The sequence below is a fragment of the Bos indicus x Bos taurus genome, chromosome 21 (genome assembly GCF_003369695.1).
Source record: "Bos indicus x Bos taurus breed Angus x Brahman F1 hybrid chromosome 21, Bos_hybrid_MaternalHap_v2.0, whole genome shotgun sequence".
Classification (NCBI taxonomy): Eukaryota; Metazoa; Chordata; class Mammalia; order Artiodactyla; family Bovidae; genus Bos; species Bos indicus x Bos taurus.
The window spans coordinates 29,183,653-29,211,253 of record NC_040096.1 but is presented as its reverse complement, the minus strand read 5'-3'; the positions used below and the strand labels follow the sequence as shown (position 1 = coordinate 29,211,253).

The 27,601-nt window shown below is 45.2% G+C and overlaps 1 protein-coding gene across 1 annotated transcript; it reads right to left on the bottom strand.

The window, feature by feature from the left end:
- Positions 1 to 5,016: 5,016 nt before the first annotated feature.
- Positions 5,017 to 18,079, bottom strand: SNRPA1 (small nuclear ribonucleoprotein polypeptide A'). Its single transcript, XM_027521181.1, has 9 exons — positions 17,941 to 18,079; positions 16,342 to 16,489; positions 15,050 to 15,128; positions 11,466 to 11,512; positions 11,079 to 11,181; positions 10,411 to 10,490; positions 9,933 to 10,008; positions 7,975 to 8,068; positions 5,017 to 5,429 (listed from the first exon to the last, which is right to left on the bottom strand). Exons 1-9 carry the CDS (start codon positions 18,020 to 18,022, stop codon positions 5,371 to 5,373), a joined length of 768 nt encoding a protein of 255 aa, XP_027376982.1. The 5' UTR covers positions 18,023 to 18,079; the 3' UTR covers positions 5,017 to 5,370.
- Positions 18,080 to 27,601: the final 9,522 nt, after the last annotated feature.

Genomic DNA, 27,601 nt, shown 5'->3' with positions numbered 1-27,601 from the left:
GTGGTATGTAGTGTGTACTATCTAGCATGTAGTATGTACTATACATGAATCATGTAGTGTGTACTATGCAGCATGTAGTATGTAGCATGTATATACAGCACAGCTTCTTTGGTCTGGATGAAGGCTAATTCTCTGATGCTTTTCTTACATTCATAAATTCCTATGATTTCTATAGATAGTGCTGCATTTTGGTATTTTTCTTTCTTCGGGTCAGTTGTTGTTCAGTCACTAAGTCACATCCAGCTCTTTGCAAACCCATAGACTGAAGCACACCAGGCCCTGTCCTTCACCATCTCCTGGAGCTTGCTCAGACTCATGTCCATTGAGTTGGTGATGCCATCCAACCATCTCATCCTCTGTTGGCCCCTTTTCCTCCCACCTTCAATCTTTCCCAGCATCAGGCTCTTTTCCTATGAGTGGGGTCTTCACATCCAGTGGCCAAAGTATTGGAGCTTCAGCATCAGTCCTTCCAATGAATATTCAGGGTTGAATTCCTTTAGGATCGACTCTTTTGATCTCCTTGCTCTCCCAGGGACTCTCAAGAGTCTTCTGCAGCATCACAGTTTGAAAGCATCAATTCTTCGGCGTTTAGCCTTCTTTATGGTCCAACTCCCACATCCGTACATGACTACTGGAAAAACCATAGCTTTGACTAGATGGACCTTTGTCAGCAAACTGATGTCTTTTCTTTTTAATACACTGTCTAGTTAATACAGCTTAGCTGTGTTGTGTTAAATCCCAGTTGTTTAGGATCTCTTGAGGGCAGGCCTCATGAAAAATAAAATGTTGTTGGGCCTACTTCAGGACAGTTTCTTTCTCCCCTGCTGGAAGTGGAGCACATTGTCTCCTTTTTCAGTGCAAGAACCGATTTGAATTCTGAAGGTAAGATTCAGAAAGTTGGGGGGAACCCTTCTCATACTGGGCCTCCCCAAAGATTTTAAGTCTCAGACTGGCTGCACTGAGCCTCCAGCATCTGTCGATCATGATCCAGGTTTCCTCCCTGGTGTCCATGTGCATTTCTGCTCCGGTGCATCAGAGCCCACCTGTCTCTGAGACCTCGGGCCTGCAGTTGGCCCTCTGACCCACCTCACTTCTCTGATGGCTCTAATAGAGCCATTATTGAAATTACTGATTTTCGGTATAGTTTTTCACTTGTTAGAATGGTAGCTTCCAAACTCTTCACATGCCAAACCAGAAACAAAAAGGCTGAATTGTCCTTTTTATTCCTTTATTTCCCTGTGAAAGCTTTGCTTTTTTCAATGATTATCAATGAATCATTTATCAATGAATCTTTCATTTCATTCTTAATTCCCAATTATCTGTTATACTACGGTTTGTCTAATTATTCTTCCTTTGATAGAAATTTGATGACATCCAGCTTCACTATTTATCATAGACACTGCTGCAGTAAGATTCACATAAGAACTTTTTACACTGATAGCTAACTGCTCAGTTTGTCTTGCTTTCTCTTAGATAGCAAGCAATTTTTAACACTTCTTTTGTGGGGATTGTATGCTTTATAGTGAAGTTAATGCTGTCCTTGGATAAAGACTCTTATGAAGAAACTGGACTTCAAGGTGTCCATTTCAGTATTCTGGGGAAAAAAATCATGAAATTTCAGAAGTATTATGCTTACTCTGGTCTTCCCAGGTGTCACTAGTGGTAAAGAATCCACCTGCCAAGGCAAGAGACACAGGTTCGATCCCTGGGTGGGGGAGATCCCATGAAATAGAAAGTGGCAACCCACTCCAGTATTCTTGGCTAGAGAATCCCATGGACAGAGGAGCCTGGTGGGCTATAGTCCATGGGGCCAAAGAGTCAGACACTACTGAGCAACTAAACACATATGCAGATGGCTCACTGCATCACTTAACAAATTAGTAACATTCTTTTTAAAGAATAAAAAATACGTTATGCATCATAATACAATCTCTGAAAAACTCACCCTGAACTCAGGCTTATGGGGTGGAGCATATGTGACAGTTAAGGGATAGGACAGACTCTAAGTTAAATTTAAATGCCTCTGTTCTTTTTGCTCAGGAAAAGTATCACTTTCTTTTGCCTTTAAAACTTCTGACTCCAGGGGTGTCAGAGAGGATGAGATATCACTGTTACACCTGCTGCTCTTCCACTGCAAAGCTGCCAGGTATAAAGCTTGTAGAATTGAACATGGTGCATCTGGGTTTTGGGTCAAATATTCAAAGTGATGAACCCAAGAGAGGGATTGATAAAGTTTGATTCTCAATAAAGAGTATCCTTTGACTTCCCCAGGACTCCATGATTACTGAAGAAACTCACTCATGATTGTGGAGATATGGTTCTGCTGACGATGTATGGCTTGAACATCAGTAGTTAAGGCTGCCATGTCCATGGGTGGGCTAGAGTTGACCTCCTGATGACCTCTGCTGTTGGTCACCGACCATGGGAAATTAAGAATTTAAAACAGCGCAATGCTGGAAATGCTGATTGTACTAAGTTTGATGGAAGAATTTATTAAAATATTTATTCATTTGGCTGTGTTGAGTCTTAGTTGCGAAATGCAGAATCTTTCATTGCAGTGTGTGGGCTTCTCTACTTGAGGTGCTCAGATTCTAGATAGCATGGGCTCTGTTGCCCCATGACATGAAGGATCTTAGTTCCCAGGCCAGGGATCAAACTGAGTTCTCTGCGTTGGAAGGCAGATTCTTAGCCGATGGATCACCAGGGAAGTCCCTGGAACAATTTTTACTATCCATAAAATTTACAAAACTCTGATTTTTAAAAGAAAAAAAAGTACTCTTTATACACAGTGTTTACAGATGAAATTTCTATCCCTCTATTTTAAAAAGTTTCTATTTATCTGATGAATTTATCTTTTAATCGGGATTCTAGGAAGTGTGGAAGAATATCATGCTCCTTCAAAGAAAAGCAGCCATGGAAATTTGGTTTTGATCTGGGTTCTTTGATTTGTTTGATATTAAGCTGTATGAGCAGTTTATTTTGGAAATTAATCTTTTGTTGGTTGCATCATTTGGAAATATTTTCTCCCACTCTGTAGATTGTCTTTTCATTGTATTTATGGTTTCCTTTGCAAAAACATTTAAGTTTAATTAGGTCCTATTTATCTTCATTTCCATTACTCTAGGAGACAGATCCCAACTCTGCGATTTGTGTCAGTGTTTTTTCTGCCTATTCTCCTTTAGGAGTTTTATAGTAGCCAGCCTTACATTTACGTCTTTAATCCACTTTGAGTTTTTTTGTACATGGTGTTAGAGAATGTTCTAATTTCATTCTTTTACATGAACCTGTTCACCTTTCCCAACACCACTTACTTTTTTCTCCATTGTACCCTTGTCTCCTTTGTTGTAGATTGACTGCGTGTGTGTGTTCCGTCGTGTCTGACTCTTTGCAGCCCCATGGACCATAAATGGGCTTATTTCTGGACTTTTATGCAGTTTTATCAGTACGTCTACTTCTGTGCCAGTACCATACTGTTTTGAATACTGTAGCTCTGTAGCATGGTCTGAAGTCAGGGAGCCTGATTCTTCCAGCTCCCATTCTTTCCATCTATTTCTATGGTTGTCAGTTTCTTTCATCAGCATCTTAGTTTTTGGAATATGGGCCTTTTGTCTCCTCTTAGGTAGGTTTATTCCAAGGTATTTTATTCTTTTTGATGCAGTGGTAAATGCGAATGTTTCCTTAATTTCTCTGATATTCCATTGGTGGTTTATGTCTCAAAATGCAACAGATTTCTGTGTATTAATTTTGTATCCAGCAACTTTACCAAATCAATTAACAAGCTCCAGTAGTTTTCCATGTCTTTAGGATTTTCTCCATACAGCATCATATCCTCTATAAAATGGTATTTCTGTGGTGAGTGCAGACAGGAGAGGGGAGCGAGGCCAGGTTAGTGTGCTGGGGTGGTCCCTGGAATGGAGCAGGGCTCTCACAGGACACTTTTCATCCTCTCTCCTTTTCTCAACCCCCTCTCAGTTGCTGGTTGAGGGGATAGCAGCCAGTTGGTAGGGGAAGAGGCAGCTCAGGAGCTTGTAGCCCTCTGGAATGGCTGTGGCTTTTCCGCAGTCCTGTGCTTTGGTCAAGTAACAAGATTGTCAACCCTTCCTTGTGGGAGCTTTCAAAGACAAAGCACAGCAGAGGAGGGAGGGAGGGGTGAGGGGAGATGGAGGCGGGCTGGTGGGGGTGTGTGTAGGAGGTCCCTCAGGGAAATGTGCCCAAATTGATGATGAACACAGCACTAGCAATCACAGTACTGAAATCCTTCCGAGCTGAGTGAAAACCAGACAGGGTCTAAGCTCACTATCAGGAGCTAAAGGGATACCACCTGGGGTTTTGAACTTCATCCCTTGAAACACCCTTTGAAAGCAAGCTGCACACAAACTGCTTGTCAGGCCTGAATTCTACTTTCCATCAGAAGATGCAAGTATCACTCAGGCCCCAGCAGCCTGGCCCCTGCAGGGCAGTCCTCTTGGTGCAGCCAGGAGCTGAGTACACATCTTGGTTTCTGACATGGCAGTCACCCAGGAATATGATCTGCTCACAGAACAGGAAGTAAGACCCCATATCACACTCTACTTGCAAAGAGCAAGGGAAGTGCTTTCTGTAACGAGTCCCTGGAGAAGCTAAAGGTGTAAGGTGGGTGAGGCCAGGGTGGGCAGAAGGCTGGAGATCCTTAGTGTCCCCTCTGGGGGACAGCTCCTGGGAGCCCACAAGAGGCACAGAGCCTCAGGGCCCACAACAGACCCTGCGCTCTGACAAGCCCTCCGAGGCTCACAGTGCACTGAGCTGGGGAAGCGCTGGTCCAAGGTGGTCCCAATCTCTTGAATCCCACTGACTGACAGGCAGATGTCACATTCCCTCTAACTGTCCAAATCAGCAATTTATCGTCACATGCTGGTGCAGAGTGTTAAACAAAAACTTCAAAGGACACTGATTCTTGCAAAGCCCTGGGGCCTGGCTGTCTTTAATGATGTCTGTGAGCCTTCATGAAGAAAAAAATGCAGCCAATATCGCAAATTCTAACAACCAGTAGCAGCACACAGATAATCTAAGTTTTATTATGAATTTAAAAATCTAAACATTTCAAGAGGACTGGGAAGCCTGCCCACAGAGCCGCCCGGCTGCATTTCCAACTCCCCATATCCATACCTCACTGCACACGCCCCAGTGACACACAACCCGCAGCACAGAGAGTGTCCTTTATTTGTACTACTGGTAGAAAACTGGGTTTTAGATTTCAAAATCTGTATTACAAAATTACAAGCAGCAGTTTTGAGCATTTCAACAATGTTGATGAACTCTACTTTGCTGACACAAGGCAGGACCTGTCCGAGGTGGACTGTTACACGTCCTGAGGTGCTGAGGCTGCCCTGCTCAGGACCCATTTGCAACAGTGTCTTCTTCCATCTCCTCTTCACCATCATCAGTGGGGCCTAGAAAACACACAAAGCCAAGTCACACCTAGGTTAGAGCATGTGTGGGCGTCCACCCACGATGCTGCTGTTGCCTGCCAGACCCTAGACCAGGTGCAGACGCCCGACAGCAGCCTCAGCCTAGAGGAACTTAGGTCCAGGGACCACCTGTCTTTGGCAGGCCCTGGAAGGATGGTCAGCTTCTAGGGAATGGGTCACAAAGCTGCTTCATGAAAGTCAACTCTATGCCTGCTGTTCTAACCCACTCTGGTCAAGCCTGTAACTCATGTTTTATCAAGATAAAAAGCCTATACTTTATGTTTAAAGTAAACATAAAGTTTACTTTACTTTGCCATCGGCAAAGAAACTAGGAACCTTCCAAAGAAAGATGGGAGAGGATACCTACTACATGCTGCAGACAGTCAGCCAGTGATTCTGTCTAAATTATGTTTCCAGTTAGACCCAAACGTTACATTTCTAGACACAAAACTAAAGAAAGCGAGAATGTCACCAGGAACTGCCGTTCAGACGCCTGGGCCCACTGAAACCTAAGAGAACCACAAACAATTCCCACCTTTCTCTCCTCAAGGTGCCCCACATTGTGTTCAGACGACACTGAAAAGCCCCATATGAGTCCCAGGCCCACATAACATGCTCAAGGGGAGGCACAGTAACAGAAATTCTGCCACGCTGCAGCCAAAGTGAGCCACGTGTCACAGCCTCCTCCCTGCCTGTCATTAGCCCCGTGGGTCTTGGCAGCCTGTGCTGTTCTCAGGGTCACAGGTCCCTCATTTCACGGCCAACAGGGCCCTCTGGCTGGACTCAGAGCTCTCCCTGCCAGCCTGTTTCACCCATACCCCCCGCCAGCCCTGGACCTTGGCTCACAGTCCTCCTTCAGGCCCAAGGTGCAAGGCTCTCTCACCACAGAGTGTTCCTTCCCCTGAGAATGTCATTCTGCTCTGTCTAGGTCACAGGTTCTCAAATACTTTAGTTTTAGCACCCAAAGAACTTTTCTTCAAGTATACTACATTTATCGATACTATGCTGGAAACTGAAAGCATTAAAAAAACAGTAATTCCTTAAAACAATAAACCTAGTACCATTAATGTTTGTATTTTTATAAAATACAGTATCAATATTTTCTAAAATAAAAATATATAATGAGAAAGTTGGTGCAGTTTTCCACTTTTGCCCATCTCTGCAATGTCTGCCCAATGGTAGACGGGCCCTTGTTCTGCCTTCATCACTTTACTCGCCAAAATATGTTGTTTTGACTAAAGGGTGTGAAGAAAGCCAGGCCCACAAAGACATGCAGTGAGAAAGAGGAGGAGTATTTTAACAGCCTGTGCAGGCAGCTGTGGATATTTTTTTGATACTATGCCAAAACTTGACAAAAGTGGTAGTTTTTTGCTTTTGTTCTTTTGGTCTCCCCACTTAGCTTGTAGGATCTTGGTTCCCTGACCAGGGATCAAACCTGGGCAATGAAAGCTGAGTCTTAATCACTGGATCACCAGGAATTCCCCAAAATGGTAGTTTCTTAAAGGTTAGATCGCAAATGTTGGCCCATTTCTTCACATCAAATGATGTGTCCCTGGGGTGATATCCAGGAATGCCAATGATCCTCACTGCTTCACAAAGGACCTCATTGGGTACCCGGCAGCTCAGAATGACACCTAGTATCATTGGTCCTGTGAACCCATGTACCTGGGCTGAGGCACCAGCAACTCTACCTGCCGTTGCTCTGGCACTATCAGGCACAAATGGTCACACCACTTAAAAAGCAAATAATGCCTCGGTGTTTATGAGTTTTCCTCATGGAGCCCCAGGGGCCCAAGGACCACACAGTGAGAACTGCTGCTCTAATGAATGTCTTACTCACTTTTAGCTTCAGTTCAAACATTATTTCCTCAAGGGAACTTGCCCTGAGCCACTGGTCTAGACAGAGCCCCCAGTTACATTCATGTCAAACTTGTAACAGGCACCATCTTTAGCAGTTTTCACTTTATACCCCAGTCAGTGTCCATCACGCTGCCCAACACAGAGCCGGTGTCCACAATCACAACAGCTCACACCCGGTGCTCAGGGCCTAGGAAGCCTCTTACTTAATCCTCCCAACAACCTTCTGAGGTCACCACTACTACTATTTGGTTAAAGATGAGCAAACAGATTTAAGATCAAGTGGGGTTAAGAAACTCATCCAAGGACAAAGCTGGTGAAGCTATGCTCTGAGCCTCAGTCTGTCTGGCTCCAGAGCCCATGCTCCCCACTGCTAAGTGGGCCCACACGGACAGGGGTCAAAGGCATCATGGTCACTTCCACTGTTCGCTTTCACTCCATGGCTGTGAACTAACATTTGTCTCAAATTTCACAAAAACCCCAGAGTCCTAGGACATAAGCTTTTTTATCAAATGATTTCTTTTCAAAGAGCATTTAAAGGCATTTTGTGTAGATTATAATGGTAAGGAGGCACTATTCGAGCATCCTTGGATCGTAACATCTAAAGCAATTTGCGATCACTAGGAGTGTATCATTAATCTGGAAAGGAAGTCAGAACATGGTTCCTGACCTGCTCTGCGTTCTCTGCCAGGTATCTGACCGGACTGCAGCAAGCCCTTCAGCCGCTCCACTTCAGCCAAAGTTGACGCATTTGCTATAGCATTCTGGATACCAGGAAACAAGAGAGATGGACAGTTATTTTCATCCAGTTAACAGAAAACACTCACACAAACTCATGCCACCTTTCTGAACTCGAATATTAAATAGTCTCTCTCGCAGGAAGAATTTTGCTGGCACAGTGAAATCAACCCCAAAACCAAATTATGAAGTTCCCAAATTGGTAAAGAGCTGCAGACCCTTTTACAGGAGAGCAAATAATCAGTGCATATGCCCTAAAATTCTAGTTAATTGGAATTATGTCACTGGATGATTTAGGAGGCAGCATTACCAAATTAGGATTTCTCATCAAGCAGGATCTTTCAGGCAGCAAGTCCTTCAAAGTAAAAATCAAGACAGCAAGCAAAGGTAACTAACTGTTCAGATAAATGCATCCTGAGAAAATGAGAAGACCAGAGTTGCCTCCACTTTGACCAGCTCATATAATTAATTCAAGTCAAAATCTGGTCAAATAATATATTTAAGCTCACATGCAAGTAAAGTAATGCTCAAATTCTCCAAGCCAGGCTTCAGCAATATGTGAACCGTGAACTTCCTGATGTTCAAGCTGGTTTTAGAAAAGGCAGAGGAACCAGAGATCAAATTGCCAACATCCGCTGGATCATGGAAAAAGGAAGAGAGTTCCAGAAAAACATCTACTTCTGCTTCATTGAGTGTGCCAAAGCCTTTGACTGTGTGGATCACAGTAAACTGTGGGAAATTCTGAAAGAGATGGGAATACCAGACCACCTGATCTGCCTCTTGAGAAATCTGTATGCAGGTCAGGAAGCAACAGTTAGAACTGGACATGGAATAACAGACTGGTTCCAAAACGGGAAAGGAGTATGTCAAGGCTGTATATTGTCACCCTGCTTATTTAACTTACATGAAGAGTACATCATGAGAAATGCTGGACTGGAAGAAACACAAGCTGGAATCAAGATTGCCGGGAGAAATATCAATAACCTCAGATATGCAGACACCACCCTTATGGCAGAAAGTGAAGAGGAACTACAAAGCCTCTTGATGAAAGTGAAAGTGGAGAGTGAAAAAGTTGGCTTAAAGCTCAACATTCAGAAAACGAAGATCATGGCATCTGGTCCCATCACTTCATGGGAAATAGATGGGGAAACAGTGGAAACAGTGTCAGACTTTATTTTTCTGGGCTCCAAAATCACTACAGATGGTGACTGCAGCCATGAAATTAAAAGACACTTACTCCTTGGAAGGAAAGTTATGACCAACCTAGATAGCAGATTCAAAAGCAGAGACATTACTTTGCCAAAAAGGTTTGTCTAGTCAAGGCTATGGTTTTTCCTGTGGTCATGTATGGATGTGAGAGTTGGACTATGAAGAAGGCTGAGCGCCTGCGCAGAAGAATTGATGCTCTTGAATTGTGGTGTTGGAGAAGACTCTTGAGAGTCCCTTGGACTGCAAGGAGATCCTACCAATGATCCGCCCTGGGATTTCTTTGGAAGGAATGATGCTAAAGCTGAAACTCCAGTACTTTGGCCACCGCATTCGAAGAGTTGACTCACTGGAAAAGACTCTGATGCTGGGAGGGACTGAGGGCAGGAGGAGAAGGGGACAACAGAGGATGAAATGGCTGGATGGCATCATTGACTCGATGGACGTGAGTCTGAGTGAACTCTGGGAGTTGGTGATGGACAGGGAGGCCTGGCGTGCTGTGATTCATGGGCTCGCAAAGAGTCGGACACGACTGAGCGACTGAACTGAAAGCTAGTTTTTCCTTACAAAAATGTAGCTGGATTCTAACAACCGTGGGAGAAACCTGCGGTGTCTAACTCATTACTTGAGTTACTACATGATTGAACAGCTCACTCCAGTCTGAGAATCCTGACTCGTGCTCACCTTGATGGCTTCCACGTCCCCTGGGGATGGCCCACCTTTCTTTTTGTCAGTTGGCAAACCAGCACCTGGATTGAAACTTGGGAGGGGAGGGAAGAACAAAACTGTCAAATCCAAACTGACAGAAATTGCTTCTCTTTTACTTTCAAAAGCTTTGAAAGTAATTCAACCAGTGTAGTATCTTATCTTTGTTAACAAACTGATACAAGAAACTCTCTCCTTCAGAAACACCACCCAGTTCATCTTGCCACAGAGGAAGAGGGTGCAGTACTATCACAGCAGACTGAATACTGGAGCGTCTGCTCTCATCTGCTAGAAATCTCACGTGATATAGGGGCCACTGTGGGCCATGGATCATCACTGTGCAAATTTAGGACTGTATTAGTCACAGGTGTTTCATTTCATTTTGCAAGAGGCAAAATGCCAGACAGATAATGTTTCTGAAGGTGAAGTGGAGTGAAGTTGGATATCTGGATCTTACGTTTTGCTTCTCCTGGCAATATCCTTTGCAAGTTGTGCACCCCGTTTGCCCTTGAACATTTTCTCTGCTTCCTGACGCTCCTACAGCGACACCACACACAGAGTTAATGGAAATAGGAATACCACATGCATTTAGATGCATTCCTCAGAAAACATGGAAGAAAACTCTCCTGGAATACTCTGGGCTGGTAAAATACCACAAAGCCCATTTCAAAATAAGAAGAGATACAGCAGTCCCCTGCTCTGTGAAGGTCCCTGGAGAGAGCAGAGCCCCCTCTCCGAAATTTCCAGGAGGGGCTCTCTGGGAAATAAGGAAGGTAAAAAAAATCCCCAACAACGGGAGAATCATCCTGACAATTACAGCTAGTGCAAAGTGAACGATATGAAGCTCCCCAAGAGCATGTATCTAGGCAGGCCGTCTGCTGTGACAAAGCCCATGGTGGCTTTGAAGCCAGGCCACCTCTGGAATGACCAGCCCCACACACACACCTTATCTATAAGTCCCACCATAAACACTGCTATGGAAAAAAAATCGACTTAACACTCCCTGCCCACCCACCCCCGCCACCCCCCGCCACATTCCTATTACAAACTAATAATAAAAGTCAGTAACAAAAGTATTAAGGAAAAGCACCAACCAATAACGACTTACAACAGAGTAACACTTACTTTTAGTTTCACTTTCTGGAAATCCAGTACTCTGACTTGTGGAACTTTATAAATCACATAGAGTCTGTAATGCTTCTTATTGGTTACAGGGTTCCTTAGAATACTACAAGAAAAGGAACAGTTTGATGCCAGTGTTGTTCCTAGCACAGCATTCAAGAGGTCCATTTTAATGAAGTCTAATGAGTCCAGGAAGTAAGGAAAAGTTCACTATTCTTCACATTTCAATGTCATAAGAACTTAATGCTAGGGAAATTTAATAGAGCCCAAAGGAAACATTTTCAATATTTGTTTTTTTAAAAGTACTTTTTACTATAACTTTACCATCAAGGCCAGCAATGCTGTTATTTTAAAAGACTTTACTGTCACCACCACAAACAGTTTCCATACCTCAGATAAGTCAGTGACTTGAGAGATGCCAGAGGGTCCAGATCACCCTGTGAAATAACAGCCACAGGTAAGAACACAAACACCACAGCCCACCATGATCCCATTACATGCTGACAGCTCTGCAGAAGGATACACTTTGTCTTTCATACATTAATTTGTCTTTCCTGCCCCAGCACCCAGCACAGCCCTAGCACATCACAGACGCTTGGTGTATTCTACTGAATAACTGGTTCATAAATTTGAACTTTTTAATATCCCGGACACAACAGCTTCTGTCTCAACAGCAGAAGAGACAAAAAGAAAAAATATGTATCATTTCCTGTAGCAACTTCAAAAGAGCTACTGAGTAATGATTGAGAAAAAAAAGCAATGTGAAAAGTGATGTATCTCCAGGGAAGGTTATTCGTACAGGGAACCTGGTGTGAGGTGGTTCTTGCTGCCGCTGCCTAGGAGCAATGCAGGCATGTCACCTTTGTTACCTTTATTCTAGGTTCCCCTAAATCTCTTCAAATACATTTTCCAAGGACAAGGAGTATAGTTATAAGGGAGGGAAAAAAAAAAATATATAGGAAGAACACGAGTTAGTTTTTTAATCTTCCCAAACTGTCCTATAAAATACAGTGCAACAAGGATAGGAAAACCAAAAAGATATGGTCAACAGCTACAGCCAAACCAGATGAAAATGTATTCTGGCAAGAACCTGAACTTGGGACCAGTAAGGACCAACTATTGTGAAAGCTGTAAGACTTGCGCGGTGACGACACCACACAGGAAGAAGCGGGGGAAAGGCAAACAGGGCAAGAGGCATCCAGCCTAAGAACAGCAGCCAAAGACAGGCATGTTCCAAGCACACCAGGTGTGTGACAAGGCCTGGAGGGCCTCCCGAAACAAAGCCCCACACGAATGAGAAACTGCCATAACAGATCTAAACTGAGTGGGACAGTGCCAAAAGGGATGATGAGGAAAAACACAAGTAACACAGGGGAGGGGAACAGAGCCACAAGCTCAGAGAGCTGCCACTCTTCATGACGACACTGGAGGGAGCACTGATGCTTGCAACTGGAGTACCATCACTAAAGGAGATCTACAGAACAATGTGAAATGGAGCAAAGACAGACAAATGTTGCAGGACCTCACTTTTAAGTGAAATCTCAAAAAACGGAACTCATAGCAACAGAGAGTTGAATGGTGGTTACCAAAGGCTGGGAGGTGAAGGAAAGGGGGGGTGAAGCTACTGATTAAAGAGGATAAACTTTCAGTTATAAATAAATAAATTCTGGAGATTTAATGTACAATGTGGTGACTATCATTAAAAATAACATAAGGTGTACCCAATACGATAAAAAAATAGAACTCAAGTGTTCTCACTGCACACACACATAGACTGGTTACATGAAGGGGTGGGTGTCAGGGTACAGATATCAAATTTCACATTATACACCTTAAATATTTATAATCTTCATTTGTCCATCATAGCTCAATAAAGCTGCAAGACACAAAAGAAAGAATGGTAACTTTACACACACAGACCCACACACAGACTGTGCACGACACAGTGATGTTTCGGTGCAGGGGTGGTGAGATGCTTATGGTGCTGTTCTGTTCAGGAGGTAAAGGTTATGGTTAACTTTACACTTGGATGCTAATTCCCAGTATGCTAAGAAAAGAAACAGAGTCTATTTACTAATCAGTTAATTTCTAAACTATCAGAAGAAGTGGAATACCAAAAAGAGAAAGAGAGAGCAATAAAGGAGAGGAAAAATATTTGCAGATGGATGAGACAAGTAAAAAAATTCTAGAAAAGAGACAAGATAAACTTAAATATACTGGTAATTACATTAAACATAAACAGACTATTCCATTTAAAGACAGACTTTACACTGGATTTTAAAAAAGGATCCTATTAAATCCTGTTCTCAAGACACAAATTTAAAATATAAATGCAGAGGAAAAAAATTAAATTTTGGATGGAAAACAATGATCACGCAAATACGAACTGAAAGAAAGAAAGCTTATTTTGTTATACTGCAGTGGATAAAACAGACGCCAAGGTAAAACTGCACTGCTGCTGCTGCTACTGCTAAGTCGCTTCAGTCGTGTCCAACTCTGTGCGACCCCATAGACAGCAGACACCAGGCTCCTTTGTCCCTGGGATTCTCCAGGCATGAATACTGGAGTGGGTTGCCATTTCCTTCTCCAATGCATGAGAGTGAAAAGCGAAAGTCAAGTCGCTCAGTCGTGCCCGACTCTTCGAGACCCCATGGACTGTAGCCTACCAGGCTCCTCCATCCATGGGATTTTCCAGGCCAAGAGTACTGGAGTGGGGTGCCATTTCCTTATCCACTAATAAAATATCAATGATAAAAGGTTCATTTCATCAGTAAGATACATAAAATCTGGATATATCAAATGAAGTAACCTGAAAATATATACAAGTAAAACTGACAGAACTCCAGGGAAATCCACTAGCACACAATTTTAATATGCCTCTTTCGGTACTGACAGGACAGCCTTCATCTGTGCGAACAGCTTTAAGCACAACCACAACACACAGAATGCACTGCCCCGATACGCCACACATTCCGCATGGACACACATTTGGGGTTAAATACCTCACGGAGTTTAGAAAGGATACGGCCTCAGATCGGGGGCTTTCTGACTTTTGGAGCCAAGCACTCCCTTGGGAATCTAAAGGACAGTCAGGGACCTCGTCCTTCAGGAAAGGAACAGTCAGGGAGCAAGGAAGGGAGGGGTCAAGGGCATAACAACCTAAAAATCAAGTCATACCATAAGAGTCAGTATCTAGTATTTAAGTGAAAAATTTAGGTTACAAACAATATATAGCCTAAGCTCAACGCTGTTAAAAATTATACATACAGAGTAGAAATTTAAAAAGCAGAAGTGGATCAAAATAGTCATATCCAAATAGAGAAAATGAAACTTGCCCCTTATCTTAAAAGAACACCAATCTCAAATGATTGTTGATCTAAATGTGGAGTAAAACAATAATTTCTTGAATAAAACTCCCCAACAAAATTTAATGTATGTCACATATGTAATTGTCTAGTAGTGACATTAAAACAGAACAAACTAGTTTTAATATATTGTTTTACCTATTTTCCAAAATATTACCATTTTAATGTCAATATAAAAAATTATTGATAGTGTATATTTTTCTTTTGCACTAAATCTCTGGAATCTGTAGTGTTTTTTATACTTCTGGTATATCTTACAGTAACCACTTGTGGCTGGTGGCTAGCATACTGGACACAGAAATTCTAGAAAAAAAGAATGGGTGAGTCTCTTTAGAAGCTGAACAGAACTCAAAGCACCAAGGACAACAGACTGGTGACACAGATTAAGCTGGAATTAGGAACTGCTCCATCAAGCCCCCAGGAGTCCAAAGGTGAGTGACCAAGAGTGGAAGATGTGTTTAACACACAACCAAAAAAACCCCATGTCCTAATAATGAAGAAAAAGAAAAAAGGTAATGAGATAATCTTCTGGACTCTCCAAGTTTTCTATTAAAGACAGGCAGTGCCTTTAACTCCTCCTTGTAAATACACTTTCCCCGTTTGACTTACCAGTTCCACAAGACTGTTATTGGTGAGAATGAGTTCTGTCAGACAAGGCAGAGCCTGATCAAGCCCCTCACCTATACGGCTAAAAGGAAAAGACAAAATCTTAATAAAAGTCAAAATGCAGTAAGCTAAAAACTTGACCTAAACACTTGCCCAGAGGACTTCAAAGTGGGAAGAACCTTGTAGATCCTCCTTCCAACACTATCTGACAGAAGGAAATTTAGGCACAAAGAGCAGGCGTGTCTGAGGTCACACAAGCGGGATGATTTGAGAACCCACGCCTCCAGAATACTGCCAATGGCCTCTTCCCGCCAACCACCATAACAGCCCCAAGACAAGGAGAAAGTGTTGTGGACACAAAAGACCTCACTCATCTCAGGACTGGTCAGCAGGAAGCACAGAAATACACCTGCTTCTGCAGTCACAGCTCAGAACCACAGGATACACAATAACCAAACCACAGTCAACAGTTTAACTCAGGAGGAATGTGCCTATTTAAAAAAAGCAGCTCACCACCCAGAACGTCTTAAAAGACCCTATCAACACACCTTCAATAACTTTTTTCCAACAAAATTTAGAGATGATGTGTGTGTGCGCGCACGTGTGCTCAGTTGTGTCCAACTCTTTGGGACCTTAAGGACTATAGCCTGCCAGCCTCCTCTGTCCATGTGATTTCCCAGCAAGAATACTGGAGTGGGTTGCCATTTCCTCCTCCAGGGGATCATCCCAACTCAGGGATTGAACCCATGTCTCCTGCACTGTAGGCAGATTCTTTACCACTGAGCCATCTGGAAAGCCCGCAGAGATGATGAAAGTGGGTTAAAAAAAAAAATCTTAATTTCTATAAACAATATTCTACAAATCAGCTGCAGTTAAAGAAAAACAAATACCTGAGGATTTGAGGCAAAATGAGATATTCCGTTAAAACTGTAATTGTTGCATTTTATGTATGTCTTTAGTATGACTCCTCTAATAATTATAATTATTTTAGAAATGAAATAATTATACAGAATAATTATAATCTGGTACAAAGCACCAGATTTTTAATTTAAATTAGAAACTTACTATGAATATATAAATATACCAGGTTTCTGAATAGATGCAAATAAGACTTGACCAATGACAAATTAAAACTCTGAATCTGTATGGGGAAATTGCTCATTTACCATTTGAGAAATAGGCAGGTAAAAAAAATAGAAATCTTGTTTAACTGGCATATACACTGCAGCTTCTTCAGGGAACTCTGCAGCTTCTGCTCTAGGGGAGAAAGCTACTTTCCACTAGCACACGCTTACCATATTCTATTGTTGTTCACTAATAATGTTTTTAGTCTTCTCAACAAAGGAAAACCATCCAGTTTCCTGATTTCATTGTCGGAAAAATCAATGGCATCAAATTGGTCTAAGGTGGCACCGAGATTTTCAATGACAGGAATTTTATACCCTGTAAAAAGGAGAAAAACCCAGACAAGTATTAACATAAATAAAAGGCACTTTAAAACTTTAATAGCATTTCATGGTAACTTGACTCACAGCTTAACGTTCCTTCCCAAAGTGTTTACGTGGCACCTATGCAACCACCAGACCCTGCCAAAATACTGGCACACAACACAAGGAAGAACACAGTCACAAATCTCAGCTGCCGGGAAGCTTCCGGTCCAGCTGTGGATGTGAGCAAGGTGATGGTGATGAGGGCCATAAGGATGACAGTACTCATCAGCAGGAACCAGCGGCTAACCATTTCAAGATTACTTACAAGTGCCTCACACTGCTCTAAGCAAGGTCTCGGAGCTAGAGAGACGGCCTAACAGGACTTCACACTGTGAGCGGCTGTCAGCGTCCAAGCACTGTCCACCCGGGGTGGACAACAGTCGTCTGCATCCCACAGGCCAGATTCCTAGAACTCTCTGGGATATCGTCTTAGTATTAAAACACTTCCCCCTTACTTCACCTCCCCCAGCTCAAACCTAGAGCTGAAAGTCAGTGGTTGATACACAACGGTAAGTCACCCTGCGGACAGCTCACTCAAACACCTCGATGCGTCCAACACGGGCATAAAGACTGTGCCAGCTACTCGAAGAAGTTAATGGAGCCAAGCAGATGTAAGGGCTACAACAAAGGAATCGCTGCACTCAAACGAGAATCCTCAACGCTGGGCGCACTTCGGAGTCGGAGAGAAGGCAGTGAAGTCTGCCTGTTTACTCCCGAGTTCAACCTTTCTCTGAGAAACTCGATTTCAACAAAAACCAAAGTCCTGAGCTTTCAGCGGACAAGAAAGCCAGCAGAAGGCAGAGCCCGCAGCCGGCGTTTCTCCCCGGGAGCGGATCTCAGGACAAGACCGATGGCCGTACCGCCAGAGAAGCCTCCTCCTAAGGACTCGAACGGTTTGGGGGCTTCCGCACCGCTGCCGGCAGGCGGCAGCGCCGGCTTAGCGCCCACAGTCCGCTCCCAAAAACGCTCCGGTAGAGGGAAAAAGACAGCAGAAGCCAACGCGAGGAAACGCAGGGGAAACGACAGCTTCCGGCCCGTACACCGCTCCCTCACTCCGCACCCCGTCCACCCCCTCAGGACGTCCTGTTAGTTCCGCACGAGGGCCGCAAGCACCCGTGCGTTTATCCGCTGCCCCTCAGCGGCTCAGACCGCCCGGCGGCCCGGAAGACGCCCGCTGTGTGACCGGACCATCGCGGTGGCCCCGTGTGCAGGGAGGAGACGGGCTGAGCGCGCCTCGAAAGGCCCAGGGAGGGCCTTCCGCCGCCGACGGCGGGATCCAGTCCGGCAATGGGCGCTGGACGCAGGCTGCCGGCCACGCTCCGGCGGTCCTAGCACACGCGGCTGGGCCGGGCCAAGCCACCAGGCGGGCGGGGAGGCCGGACCGCCTGCCACCACCCGACTCACCCCGCAGGTCCAGCTCTCGGTCCCGCACCGCGTTGGTGTACTGCGCCGCCTGCTCGATCAGCTCCGCCGTCAGCTTCACCATCCTGCAGCCTCCCGCCCGCCGCTCCTCCTGCTTGTCCCGCCGCACCGACGTCCCGGCGTTCCCCGCGTGCGCCGCCAGGCAGCACCAATCGCCTTTCGCGTGCGCGCGCAGCGGGGCATCCAGGCTGTATCAATCGAGGAGTCACGCCCCACGGGCTCGGGCTCGGGCTCCGCCTCCGATGTCTCGCGCGCTTTGCAGCACCTCTGGTTGTGTCTCCGTTCCTCTCGCGCATCCGGAGCGTTGTGTCAGCAAGCTAACAAAGTATGAAAACCCCCGAGGGTAACTTCCTCGAGCATCAATGCGCCGTAAGGTGAAAGGGAGGCTGTGACTGTCCTCGTGGGATCCAGTGATGGGTCCCGGATTTTGGCCCCCTGTGCAGACTGGGGCTGGGTCACCCCTCAAGGTCCAGTTTGCGGTTAGGCTTGTGCTCGCTGGACAGTTTGGAGGAGGAAATGGCAACGACTCCAGTTTTCCTGCCTGGAGAATCCCACGGACAGAGGAACCTGGCAGTCTACAGTCCATAGGGTCGCAGAGTCGGACACTACTGAGCGACTAAACCACCACCGCTGCCGCTGGAGAGTTAAAATGTTCTTGCTGACGCCTGACACGCAGGAAAGTGCGCAGATCAGAGGTCTGCAGCAGCGAGAGCACACCTGAAGAAACACTATTCGGAAACCACCTCCCACACCCGCCTTCCCAACCCGCCCCTAAAGGCAGCCGCGAATCCCACATCACAGATTCGTTTTGCTTGCTTTTCATAGAGACTGGTGCAGTCCGCTTCTGGACCTGGTTTCTTCGGCTTTGTGTCCTGCCTGGAATCCATCCAGGTTGGAGGCAGCAGTGCTTTGTTTACTTGCTGCTGTATGCAATTCCATTGTACCTCTCATACCATAACATACCCATTTTGCTTCTCACCTTACCCTCTGGTTGCGCCGGTTGCTCCAGTTCCAGCGATTCTCTGAAACGCTGCTGTGAATCTTCGTGTGCATGGACTTGATGCAGCTGCGCCTGGATTCCCCAGGAGTGGAGCTAACTGGACACGGGATGTGGCATCGTCCATAGTCGAACCCTTGTCCCCTGCATTGCAGGCAGATTCTTTACTACTGAGCTACCATGAAGTTGAGGATTTTCTCCTGTGCTGCCTTCTGATAATTTTTGCAAAGTGCCCATTCAAGTCTTTCACCCGTTTGTTTCTATTGGGTTCTCTGCTTTTTAAACAGTTCATTATGGAATTTATTATATATATTCTAGGTGTAAGTATATTCTGTGGCTTACCTTTCACTCTTGGGGAGGGGGGTTTAAACTGCTTAAATACAAAAACCTCACAGGTAGCAGGAATACTGTCCTTATGCCTACAATGCAGGACTACCCAGGTTCAATCTCTGGGTTAGGAAGATCCCCTGGAGAAGGAAATGACAACCCACTCCAGTATTCATGCCTGGAGAAGTCCATGGACAGAGGAGCCTAGTGGAGCTACAGTCCATGGGGTCACAAAGAGTGAGACATGACTGAGCAACTAACACACAGAACATCCTCCCTGTAATCCAGTTTGGTCTAAGAAAACATCTTATTCCCCAAATCACCAAATCATAATTTGGGCTGTAATTTGAATCACATGGATAGGAAATGTGACTGCCTCTTGCATTTTGCAGAAGAAACGAGCTTCCAAAAGGTCCAATTCAAGAAGAGACATCAGCAGAAGTTCTTACCTCAGGAAGCTCTACCCATTGACAGCATCTTTTGCTCTCCTTTGGGCAGGGGGTGAGGGCAGTTTTACTATGGTCATGTAGGTCTGGGACAGGAAAACATTTTCTGCTTCATAGCCCAGGGAGGGGGAATCCTCTTCACGTGATTAAAGATAACGTCACCCATAATGAAATAAATCAAAGTCCTGTATCACCTACTAGGATGCAATAAGAAGAACACAGCATTGCTTCTGACAGATTAATGTCAAAGATGCTTGACCAGAATGGAAATGTGAGGAAACCTCAGACAAGCACACACGGAGGGACAGCCTGTAAGTCCTTCAGGACTTAGGCTGAGGGCTGGTCATCTTGAAAATATTCAGGGTCATGAAAGTCAAAGAACTGAGGAACTATTCTAAACTGAAGGAGATGAGAGCCATGATGAGTATGTGCAGAGTATGATGTAAACTGGACCCTTGTGCTAAGGGCATTATCAGGACAGCTAGCAAGAGGTGAATCCAGTCAGAGGACAGACAGTAGAAATGTATCAATGTCAACTTCCTGATTCCCGTGTTTATGTAGGAGAAGATACCTATTTATAGGAAATGATCTAAAGTATTTAGGGAGTGATAGGGTAACCTCAGATATGCAGATGACACCACACTTATGGCAGAAAGTGAAGAACAACTAAAGAGCCTTTTGATGAAAGTGAAAGAGGAGAGTGAAAAAGTTGGCTTAAAGCTCAACATTCAGAAAACTAAGATCATGGCATCCGGTCCCATCACTTCATGGCAAATAGATGGGGAAACAATGGAAACAGTGGCTGACTTTATTTTTCTGGGCTCCAAAATCACTGAGGATGGTGATTGCAGCCATGAAATTAAAAGACGCTTACTCCTTGGAAGGAAAGTTATGACCAAACTAGACAGCATATTAAAAAGCAGAGACATTACTTTGCCAACAAATGTCCGTCTAGTTAAGGCTATGGTTTTTCCAGTGGTCATGTATAGATGTGAGAGTTGGACTATAAAGAAAGCTGAGTGCTGAAGAATTGATGCTTTTGAACTATGGTGTTGGAGAAGACTCTTGAGAGTCCCTTGGACTGTGAGGAGATCCAACCAGTCCATCCTAAAGAAGATCAGTCCTGGGTGTTCATTGGAAGGACTGATGAAGTTGAAGCTCCAATACTTTGGCCACCTGATGCGAAGAGCTGACTCATTGGAAAAGACCCTGATGTTGGGAGGGATGGGGGGCAGGTGGAGAAGGGGACGACAGAGGATGGGATGGTTGGATGGCATCACCGACTCAATGCACATGGGTTTGGGTGGACTCCGGGAGTTGGTGATAGACAGGGAGGCCTGGCATGCTGCGGTTCATGGGGTCACAGAGTCGGACACGACTGAGCGACTGAACTGAACTGAGGGTAGTATGTCAGTAATTTGTTTTCAAATTGTTCAACTGTTCTGTAATTTTGCTTTGTGGTTTTTTCAAAATAAAAAAGAACCAATGTAAACTTCACTTCATTCCAGAGAGAACCACCAGGTGGAGTCCTTAGGTCAGAGAGTTGATTTGACAAGCCCTGTTCAGTTTGGAGAAGGCAATGGCACCCCACTCCAGTACTCCTGCCTGGAAAATCCCATGGGTGGAGGAGCCTGGAAGGCTGCAGTCCATGGAGTCACTGAGGGTCGGACACAACTGAGCGACTTCACTTTCACTTTGCTAAGTTCTATCTGACTCTGTGTGACCCCATGAACAGCAAGCACATTTCCCTGTCCTTCACTATCTCCCAAAGTTCCCTCAAACTCATGTCCATTGAGTCTGTGATGCAATCTAACCATGTTATCCTCTGCCTCCCCCATCTCCTTTTGCCTCCAGTCTTTCCCAGCATCAGGGTATTTTCCAATGAGTTGGCTCTTTGCATCTGGTGGACAGTATATAGTAGCTTCAACTGTAGCATCAGTCCTTTCAATGAATATTCAGGGTTGATTTCCTTTAGGATTGATTGGTTTGACCTCCTTGCAGTCCAAGGGACTCTCAAGAGCCTTCTCCAGCACCACAGTTCAAAATCATCAATTCTTCAGTGCTCAGCCTTCTTTATGGTCCACCTCTCATATCCATCCATGACTACTAGAAAAACCATAGCTTTGATTATACTGACCTTTGTTGGTAAAGTGTAGTCTGTTTTTTAATACAGTCTAGGTTTGTCATAACTTTTCTTCCAAAAAGCAAGCGTATTTTAATTTCATGGCTGCAGTCACCATCTGCAATGATTTTGGAGCCCAAGAAAATAAAGTCTGTCACTGTTTCCATTGTTTCCCCATCTATTTGCCATGAAGTGATGGGACCAGATACCATGATCTTCATTTTCTGAATGTTGAGTTTTAAGCCTGCTTTTTCACTCTTCTCTTTCGTTTTCCTCAAGAGGCACTTTAGTTCCTCTTTACTTTCTGCCGTGAGGGTGGTGTCATCTGTATATTTGAGGTTGTTGATATTTCTCCTGGCAATCTTGATTCCAGCTTGTGCTTCATCCAGGCTGGCATTTTGCATGATGTACTCCGAATATAAGTTAAATAAGCAGGGTGACAATATACAGCCTTGACGTACTCCTTTCCCAATTTGGAACCAGTTTGTTGTTCCATGTCCAGTTCTAACTATTGCTTTCTGACCTGCATATAGGTTTCTCAAGAGGCAGGTCAGGTGGTCTGGTATTCCCATCTCTTTCAGAATTTTCCACAGTTTATTGTGATCCACACAGTCAAAGGCTTTGGCACACTCAATGAAGCAGATGTTTTTCTGGAACTCCCTTTCTTCCTCTATGATCCGACAGATGCTAGCAATTTGATTTCTGGTTCCTCTTTCTAAATCCAGCTTGAACATCTGGAAGTTCTCAGTTCAGGTACTTCGAAGCCTACCTTGAAGGATTTTGAGCATAACCTTGCTAGCATGTGAAATGAGTGCAATTGTGCGGTAGTCTGAATATTCTTTGGAATTGCCTTTCTTTGGGATTAGAATGAAAACTGACCTTTTCCAGTCCTGTGGCCGCTGTTGAGTTTCCCAAATTTGCTGGCATATTGTGTGTAGCATTTTAATAGCATCATCTTTTAGGATTTTAAATAGCTCAGCTGGAATTGCTCAGCTAAACAAGCCTTTCTCCTATTGAACTAAAAACAAAAGAGTTTATTTCTGTACTTTAAAATAGTAAAGTGGCATGGGTTTCCCTTGCTTCAGCACATGAACAGAGACATAAATCCAACTATAGCTGGTTTGATTCAAGGGCTTCCCAGGTAGCTCAGTGGTAAAGAATCTGCCTGCCAAGGTAGGAGACACAGGAGACATGGGTTTGATCCCTGGGTCAGGAAGATCCCTTGGAGTAGGAAACGGTAACCCGCTCCAGCATTCTTGCCTGGGAAATCCCATGGACAGAGGAGCCTGGTGGGTTACAGTCTATGGGGTCGCAAAGAGTTGGACACGACTGAGTGAGCACACATGCAGAAGGTTGAGAATAGATTTTCTTGATCTCACTTCTCTTGACTACGGTTTTTTCAACCTTGGCACTGTTGACCTTTGGGGACTGGATAATTCTTTGTTGTGAGGACTGTCTTGTGCATTGCACAATGTTTAGCGGCATCTGGGGTCCAATGGCTAAGACTGCTTTCCAATGCAGGGGGTGCAGGCTGAGTCCCTGGTTGGGTAGCTAGGATCCCACATGGTTTGTAGCCAAAACACCAAAACATAAACCAGAAGCAGCATCCCTGGCCTCTGCCCACTGGATGTCAATACATCCCTCCAGTCATGACTCCAGTTGTCTCCAGAGATTGCCAGGTATCCCGAGGGAGACAGAAATCACCCCCAGGGTAGAACCACTGTGCTTGCAAAAAGACATTCTCTGCTCTGGGCACTCTGGTTGCTGTCTGCTGGACAGAAAGTTCAGAAGATCTCTGACCACGCTTAGCGCCCCTGGTACGTCGTGGGGGTAGCTTTTGGTGGTAGGAGCTGCTGTACCACGTGGCGGTGTTGGTGTTGTTCTGTGCATAGACAAGCCTCTGAGAAGGGTCAGGACCGGCCTGAGGCAACCAGCAGGAAGGACAAAGCCTGAGCTCAAGAAGGAAAGCAGCAGAAAAAGGCCTGGACAGGATGTAAACTCCTCCTTTCTCAGGACTATCAGCCCAGCCGCCTGTCCGCCTGCTGGGCTGAACCTCACGATGCATGAGAACGACTTGGCTTTGAAATGTATACTCCTCATGTGTGCTATGTGTGTGCCAAGTCACTTCAGTCATGTCTGACACTTTGCGACCCTATGGACTAGCGCTCACCAGGCTTCTCTGTCCATGGGATTCTCCAGACAAGAATACTGGAGTGGGTTGCCATTTCCTCCTCTAGGGGCTCTCCCTGATCCAGGGATCAAACCGTGTCCCTTGCATCTTCTGCATTGGTAGGCAGGTTCTTTATCATTAGCACCACCTAGGACGCTACTTTCCACAGCCCCTGCATGTTCCTATGAAAACATCCTTCCTACTGGAGGAATCAACCTGCCTGACTTCAGGCTCTACTACAAAGCCACAGTCATCAAGACAGTATGGTACTGGCACAAAGACAGAAACATAGATCAATGGAACAAAATAGAAAGCCCAGAGATAAATCGATGCACCTATGGACACCTTATCTTTGACAAAGGAGGCAAGAATATAATATACAATGGAGAAAAAGACAATCTTTAACAAGTGGTGCTGGGAAAACTGATCAACCACTTGTAAAAGAATGAAACTGGAACACTTTCTAACAACATACACAAAAATTAACTCAAAATGGATTAAAGATCTAAATGTAAGACCAGAAACTATAAAACTGCTAGAGGAAAGCATAGGCAAAACACTCTGATGTACATCATAGCAGGATCCTCTATGACCCACCTCCAGAGTAATGGAAATAAAAGAAAAAATAAACAAATGGGATCTAATTAAACTTAAAAGCTTTTGCACAACAAAGGAAACTATAAGCAAGGTGAAAAGACAGCCTTCAGAATGGGAGAAAATAATAGCAAATGAAGCAATGGACAAAGAATTTATCTCAAAAATGTACAAGCAACTCCTGAAGCTCAATTCCAGAAAAATAAACAACCCAATCAAAAAATGGGCCAAAGAACTAAACAGACATTTCTCCAAAGAAGACATACAGATGGCTACCAAACACATGAAAAAAATGCTCAACATCACTCATTATCAGAGAAATGCAAATCAAAACCACAATGAGGTACCATCTCACACCAGTCAGAATGGCTGCTATCAAAAAGTCTACAAACAATAAATGCTGGAGAGGGTGCGGAGAAAAGGGAACCCTCTTACACTGTTGGTGGGAATGCAAATTAGTAGAGCCACTATGGAGAACAGTGTGGAGACTCCTTAAAAAACTGGAAATAGAACTGCCATACGACCCAGCAATCCCACTGCTGGGCATACACACCAAGGAAACCAGAATTGGAAGAGACACGTGTACCCCTCATCGCAGCACTGTTTACAATAGCCAGGACATGGAAGCAACCTAGATGTCCACTGGCAGACGAATGGATAAGAAAGCTGTGGTACATATACACAATGGAATATTACTCAGCTATTAAAAAGAATGCATTTGAATCACTTCTAATGAGGTGGATGAAACTGGAGCCTATTATACAGAGTAGAGTAAGTCAGAAAGAAAAACATCAATATAGTACATTAATGCATATATATGGAATTTAGAAAGATGGTAATGATGACCCTATATGAGAGATAGCAAAAGAGACACAGATGTAAAGAACAGACTTTTAGACTCTGTGGGAGAAGGTGAGGGTGGGATGATTTGAGAGAATAGCATTGAAACATGTATATTATCATACGTGAAATAGATTACCAGTCCAGGTTCAATGCATGAGACAGGGTGCTCAGGGCTGGTGCACTGGGATGACCCTGAGGGATGGGATGGGGAGGGAGGTGGGAGGGAGGGTCAGGATGGGGAACACATGTACACCCATGGCTGATTCATGTGAATGTATGGCAAAACCCACCACAATATTGTGAAGTAATTAGCTTCCAATTAAAATTAAAAAAAAAATCCTTCCTTTTACTTCACTTTTCCAACTCCTCCCCTTGTCCATCCTATGATCTAAACCCTCCCTCACCTACTCCCAGGGCCCCGGGTCTGAGCTGGCAGGGTTAGGGCCCCCTCCAGTCATATGATCAATGATCTAAATGTAATGAGTGTCAGTTTCCCAGTTTCAAGAGCATCCTATATTGGCCATGCCTATATGTTGCCCTCTTTGTTCTTAAGGGTCCGTCCAGCCCCCATTTGTTATCAGTGCATTTCCTATAGGAAGTGCAGTTCTTCCCAGTCCTGTGAAGAGATACGAGGTATGCTGTCAGCTGTGGCCTGGGAGGATGGGGACCTGTATCTGGGGACCACCAAGGAGCCTTAAATTGGGGGACAAAGTCAGAAAAATGTCACCCACCAGGAATGAAGACAGTTTAAAGTGAAGGCACCGTAGCTGCATCTGGCCAGCTGTTGAAGTGACCATCTCCCTGCAAGAGCCAGCCTCCCTCCTGGGCACATGATGGAACAGCCCTGCCCAAGTCAGCCTGAGCCAGTCCCATCAGCTCTACAAGCTGCAGTCTATGACAGGATGGGTTCAGAGGATGTGCCGCATGAGTCTATCGCAAGAAGCAAAATCCTCAGATATGTCCTGTCCCAGCAGGGCCCCGACAACCCTCACATCGGGCCATCTGCCCACAGGCATTCTATGTGGTCAGTTTTCAAGCCCTTTTAACAAGGGGCTGCTGGGTCCTTAGGATTTGGGGAGCAGCTTCTCAACTCCGCACCACAAGTGCCGACCCCAGGACAGGCTGGCCTAGCCACGGCCAGGAGGGTACATATGCTCCAAGGTTGCCTGGTGGGCTTCTTGTAGGTGGTGTCCTTTGAGACTAACAGGACTTGTTTCTGGTTTAGTTGCAACTGAACGTGTTAAACCATATGCTCTCTGTGGACAAACAGCTCTTGGGACTGTAATGGCACCTCGCCCTGGAGGTCCCCAGCAAGCTTCTGATTTTAATTCAATCACAGATATCCTCCCAAGTCCTGGCTACTGTCTCCCAAGCAGACACCTCACTTCGTCCGTCCCTCTGCCTCACACTGATGACTCCAGTCAATTCTGGCTCATGGTGGCTGCTGGCAGTTTGCATGCCCACTCCCCCTGCCAGCCCCTCGCCGCTTTCCCATTTTCCCAGAGCTGCGGCTGCCTCCACCCACACAGTCACCACTGGAAAGCCTGCCTTTGTGGGCAGAGCAGGGGGCACCCAGAAAACCCAGGTGAGGGGCAGGTGACCCAGGCCCACAGCAGACTCAGAACCCAAGGGGCAGGCCTGGCACCAGTTTTCTCGGGAGCTGTGGGTGGTCCTGCTTGTCATTTGTCCCATCACGTGCAGCGAGAGGAGATGCCGTGGTCCCCAGAGAGGGTCCAGAGGACATGGGCTCCCGAGGGCCAGCAGCAGCTCTCCTGAAATCCCGAGACAACCCTGGAATCCCAGAACAACACCCCTCACCCACTTGTTTCTTCCTGAGTCAGTTCCAGGTGGTGGATTTCCTTTATCTGCAGCCGAAGGACTTCTGGTAAGGACAACCCCTACCTCACAGAGAGGCCAGGGTGAAACCCCAACAGTGTGGAGCTCACGGGCCTGGGGCTTCCGGCCACCATGCGGAAGACGCACTGCAACCTAACTAAACAATGCTTGTAGATCCAGCTGAAGACACTTGCTGTCTGGGCTCCCCAGGGACAGAAAAGAGTCCTCTCTACATCCAGGCCCCCCTCCCCTGCCCGAACTGGGTCTGTTTGCCTGATGACACCCTGGAGCTGGGGCTGTGTGATTCT

What these genes read in the sequence shown, in the direction of transcription:
- SNRPA1 (XM_027521181.1), bottom strand. Translation starts at nt 18,022, where the DNA reads ATGGTGAAGCTGACGGCGGAGCTGATCGAGCAGGCGGCGCAGTACACC. An exon ending in GGGACGTGGAAGCCATCAAG is followed by an intron (nt 8,069 to 9,932) that starts GTGAGCACGAGT and finishes CCTGGTATCCAG; the next exon opens with AATGCTATAGCAAATGCGTC. An exon ending in TGGCAGAGAACGCAGAGCAG is followed by an intron (nt 5,430 to 7,974) that starts GTCAGGAACCAT and finishes TGTGTTTTCTAG; the next exon opens with GCCCCACTGATGATGGTGAA.